At 42.9% G+C, this 5,000-nt stretch overlaps 1 protein-coding gene across 1 annotated transcript in view; it reads left to right on the forward strand.

The window, feature by feature from the left end:
* The window catches only part of LOC137970263 (protein FAM227A-like), a 35,549-nt gene that overhangs the window by 8,742 nt on the left and 21,807 nt on the right, over positions 1-5,000 (forward strand). The window contains exons 5-6 of the mRNA XM_068816782.1: positions 2,869-2,907; positions 4,297-4,410. Of these exons, the coding sequence (XP_068672883.1) occupies positions 2,869-2,907; positions 4,297-4,410 (153 nt within the window). The remainder of the gene's footprint in view (positions 1-2,868; positions 2,908-4,296; positions 4,411-5,000) is intronic.

The raw sequence follows: 5,000 nt of genomic DNA on the forward strand, positions 1-5,000 counted from the left end.
GGTCAGCTAAGCGTTTCTGCAAACGTCACGAGGTCGAGTCCCTTATTGGTCAACTCCACTATGTCTGTAAGATTGCCCCCCAGGGGAGGACATTTCCGCCAGATGATTAACTTGTTATGTACATTCAGGCGTGATGACCACCCTATCCGGCTAAACTGTGTGTTTCATCTGGACCTGACTTGGTGGTGGGAATTGTTTCAGAGCTGGGATGGTCTTAGTTGCTTGTTGATGCCTGCTTGGGCCCCTCTCCCTGACTTCCAAGTCTCGTCAGATGCCGCATGCTCTCTGGGCTTTGGAGTGATTTTCAACAGCCAATGGTTTTTTGGTGTACAGTGGGCTTCTCAATAACCTCTATCTATTGCTTGTAAGGAACTGTTTCCGATTGTTGTGGCAGCTCATTTGTGAGGTTCTCAGTGGTCTTCGTGGCGGGTCGAGTTCCTATGTGATAATGAGTCAGTGGTGGCTGTATTGTCGTCAGGTACATGTACCTCCAGAGATGCAGACTTAGTGGCTTTGTTGCGTTACTTGGCATTGTTGGCAGTGCGCCATTCATTTTCTTTTACAGCGTCATCAGTTCATGGAAAGGCTAACCTTGTTGCGGTTTCTCTATCTCGTTTCCAGTTGCAGCGCTTTCGGCACCTGGCCCCACATGCCGCGGAAACTCCAACGCCAATTCCTCCAACTCTCCTGACAGTGCTGCAAGTTACGTGACAGCAAGATGCCAGTTTTTTCTCACTCAGGTCCTCGCTCCATCTACACGTTGGGTTTACTTATCCGCCCAGCGTCGCTACAGCACTGTATGCTGAGTTCTGCCGTCGCTAGGTCCTTTTGAGTGCAGAGGGGGCCCTTTTGCCAGCCGACAAACAGTCACTTATGTGTTTTACATCACTGTTGGCCGATATTCTTCACCACTCATCCATCAAGGTACATGTATACCTCAGTGCAGTTCGGGCCCTTCATATTGACAATGGTTTACCTGATCCCCTGGTCAACTGTCTACAGCTGCAGCGTTTATTGAGGGGTGTAAAGCATGTACCTCCCGATTACGATTGATCTCCTTCAGATCATTCAGCGTTCCTTAGATCTGAAATTCCATGTCCATGTCATGCTCTGGGCGGCGTGTTGCCTGGGGTTTTTTGGTTTCTTGCATGCAGGCGAGTTCACCCCTAATTCTTCATTTTGACCCCAGTATCCATCTAGCAGTGACGTACAAGCGGATGCATTGGTGGATCTTACTTGTTTTAGAGTCCACATTAAGTCCTCTTAGACTAACCCCTTTTGCGTTGGCTGTGTCATCTACGTAGGCTGTGGTAACAGTATTATTTGCCCAGTGACAGCCCTTGGTAACTTCTTGGCTCTGCGGGGCCCATGTCCAGGGCAGCTGTTTTGCTTTGCGGACGGTCGTCCCTTAACTCAGCAGCAGCTGTCATCCATGGTGCAGTCTATTTTACACTCAGCGGGATGTCATGGTTCTTACTTGATTCTTCCGGATTGGTGCGTCCATTACAGCTGCGGCTCGGAGAGTTCCGGATCACCTCATCAAGGCTTTAGGCCGGTCGTTGAGTGATGCTTACCAACAGTATATCCGCACACCTATTGGCGTTCTGACCCAGGTGTCCAGGCAGTTGGTTTAGCATTGACATCACTTTTAGCTGGAGTTGGGTCCCTCAGGTCTGATCCCTTGGGGGGCTGTGGCTGAGTGGCCACGAGCCCCCAATTGCTCCTGGCTGTCCAACCCGGAGGTCCTTTCAGTATGGCGGGCATGGCGGGCACTGGGCTCGTGGCTGGGTTACAGGTAGGGCAGGCTTATGGGTGTTCCACCGACCTGGGTTTGGGTCATTGGTACCAGTCCCCAGATTCTTGGGCACCCAACCTCCATTTGCGACACAGGCGTTATTAATTTGTGAAACCAAAATGTACTACACACTCAAACTGTACTGATGGAGACTGGTTAAGGATGATTCATTACAAGGGTAGGTAAAACGTGATCCAAGATCTCCTGTGTTTGGTAAAAAGCTCATTGACCAGTGGTGTTTCTACTTTGTGTTCGTCAAATAATGTAAACCCGCAGTTCGTGTATTTCAACTGTGTCGTATTAAAGCTGAAAAGTCGGCGACAAATAGGAGGAAATCTGATTCTGAGCTACTCGATATGAAGAAATTCTACAGCTCTGCCGAAGCTTAGTAACTTCATCAAACTTTGGTTGACCAAGTGAAAATTCAAAGATAACACTATTACTACGGCAGAATGGGAGCGAGACGCCGAGAGCACGTGTTCTAACAAAGTGACCTTTTTTTCATTTAAAAGGAAACAAGATATTGTCTGAAAACATCACGAATGTTCTTGAATTTACCTCCTAAAATCGAGGAAAAAACATTTATGAGAGTATAAATTTCAAAATTTTCGGGGAAGTATGCCAGTAGGTACTTGGTGTATTTTGTCATTTAGTGGTTATCTATTGCACAAAATTATCTAAACACAGAAAAAGCTTCAGGGTTAGGATTAGGGTTAGCGTTAGGGTAATTGTATAATTACTGAACGTTTTATACCTTGTTTAAAAAAATTTGAAACAATAAAGAGACACCAAGTACCTACCAGTATGCCCCGGGACCCCGCTGGAAGGGACACGGCAGAGGCGTGTCCAACTGGGCCTTCTGCCTGTTAAGAGCATGTTACCGTATTTACAAAATTTTAGCTAGATCCCTGCTCCTTCAAACCAAGTAAACAAGAACTCTACCCACTAAATGCATCAGTTGGTGCAAATACTAAAATTTAGTTGTACCAGTACCTCTTTATCCCATAAAGGTGTTTTTATTTGCGTTGGTTCTTACGTAAGTGTAGCTGCCTTGTTATGTTTATTATTTCCAGAAGGAAACAAGTTCCAATAAGAAGCCCATGTTGGTTGAGGTAAAGAGCCCTGTTGTTTGTTACAAAATTAGCAGTAGCTTCCAATTTCATGTTGTGAAGTACATTGACCAGGCCCCAGTTGTTCAAACACCGAATACCTTTATCCATTGGATAAGTTGCTATCTGACAGTTTCAATCTGTGTAAAGATATTTGTATTTGTGCACATAAGCGTGAGTTTGCACACTCTAAGCACATCTAGTAAAGGCATGTACAAAAAATCTGGCCAACATTTAATGTGAAGTACATTTCATACTCTGGACAGTGATTTATCCAGCGGATAAAGTTATCTGTCCTTTGAACAACTGGGGCCAGGTTATTTGTTAGGACACTTCTTTTAAGCTATGCTCTGAATGGGCAAGGACTGAGGTTTAACCCATTGTCTCCCAAGGGTTCCCCATTGACGAGTAAAATCGTCTGGCGTTAGACAGAGTAAAATACTGGCCAGTTCATGCCGGCTTGGGAGTCAAAGGGTTAAAGGTTAGAATTCTAGTGAGTTTAAACAACTTAAGATTACTGAGTGAATGAAACCCCAGGCATTTCAAACAGATTATGAAATTTGAACAGTAAGGGGTTGAAAAGGAAGGTCTGTGGTGGCATGTTTCCCTTATCAACAAATCTCACAAACACATTTTAACGCCATGTACCATCTATAGTTGCATTTCCACATTTTAGAGGCATGACATTGTTGAGCCCACAGACCAGTGGTGGAACTCTTCTCCACACATCTTCAGTCATGGACACACTACACCAGCTACCATTAATAGTTGCAAATTTCACAGATTTTAAAATACTGTTTTTGAAGCAGTCAAGTCTGATCTGCAACCTTAGACGACTTTGGTCAACACAATACACAACTTTTTTTACATTTCATTACTGATGGTCAGATAGTTATTCAGTTGATTTAAGGGGGTAAACTCAGTTTTGGTGAATGTGCTTATGAACATTATCAGAAAATTAATATATTTCATACTGGGCCCTCAAGAAAAAACAATGGATTTTTCAAGGTAACTCCCTTAAACTGCATGTACATGTATATATCACCTAAAAGGGTATGGAATGCTGGGGTTTTGGTAATTTCATTTCTCTATTAATTTTTTTTCGAACTTGTTTCAAGAAGCGTCTCACAAAGGAGGTTCAGCTTCATCGCGCAAATTTAACAGCAAAGGAAATGCTGGTGCTTGCGAGAATACCATGAAAATGCATCTGTCTAGTTTTTTTTTTGTCCATACAGTACGGACAAAAAAAAGCTAAACGGATGCAGTTTATGTACTAGGATTAACAGATATGCATTTTTTTCCGGGGAAACAGTCGCGGAAAATGAAAGCTGGCTATATGTAGAGTCTAAATCACCACAAAATGGTTCTAAAATTGCTCTGACCTCTTTTTAGCTACATGTGTACCCAGGCTATGAACCAGATGAAGTCACGCCTTTACCCGAACCATTCCAAGCAAAAGATATCCTTTTAATCGTTATAAATGCGCAACGAGATCTCAAGAAAAAGGTGAAGTAACTCAAATAAGATTATATTAGGTTACTGTATGTTATCATTATTACTGGGAGCAAAGGCTATGAATAAGATTCTCTTTGGTCGGCAGTCTTCACTGAGTGTCATATAGAGAAAATAAACATAAAAAAACCCGATTTAAGTCCTACAATGTACGAAAAGCAAGTTTGACGTATGCTCTTCAGGCAGAAAAGAGCTTCAAGCTTGGCTCAGAAGCTGCTAATCTCGATAAGTGCATAAGACACATTGTCGAGACAACCCCCATGATAATCAAATTTGTTCATTTCGGCCTTTTGCAGTTTTAAAGACTGAATTACAGGCAGGGTCAGCAACTAATACATTAATTAGTACAAAGTCAAGATATATTAAATATTATAATACTTATAAATATAAATTAAATCCCTCACATACTAATGCCTCTAGTGTGGGAGGTTTTTGGCATACTAACGTACAAGTAACAAATTGACTAAAACGTTCGATATTACATGGCTTAACTACTCCGGTGGTATTCCTTCTGAGATTATACTTGGTATCCCTTGTCGCTACTCTACTTGACAACAGGGGGAAAATGGGGTTGGAAGGCGCAA

The sequence above is a fragment of the Montipora foliosa genome, chromosome 9 (genome assembly GCF_036669935.1).
Source record: "Montipora foliosa isolate CH-2021 chromosome 9, ASM3666993v2, whole genome shotgun sequence".
NCBI classification, from domain to species: Eukaryota; Metazoa; Cnidaria; class Anthozoa; order Scleractinia; family Acroporidae; genus Montipora; species Montipora foliosa.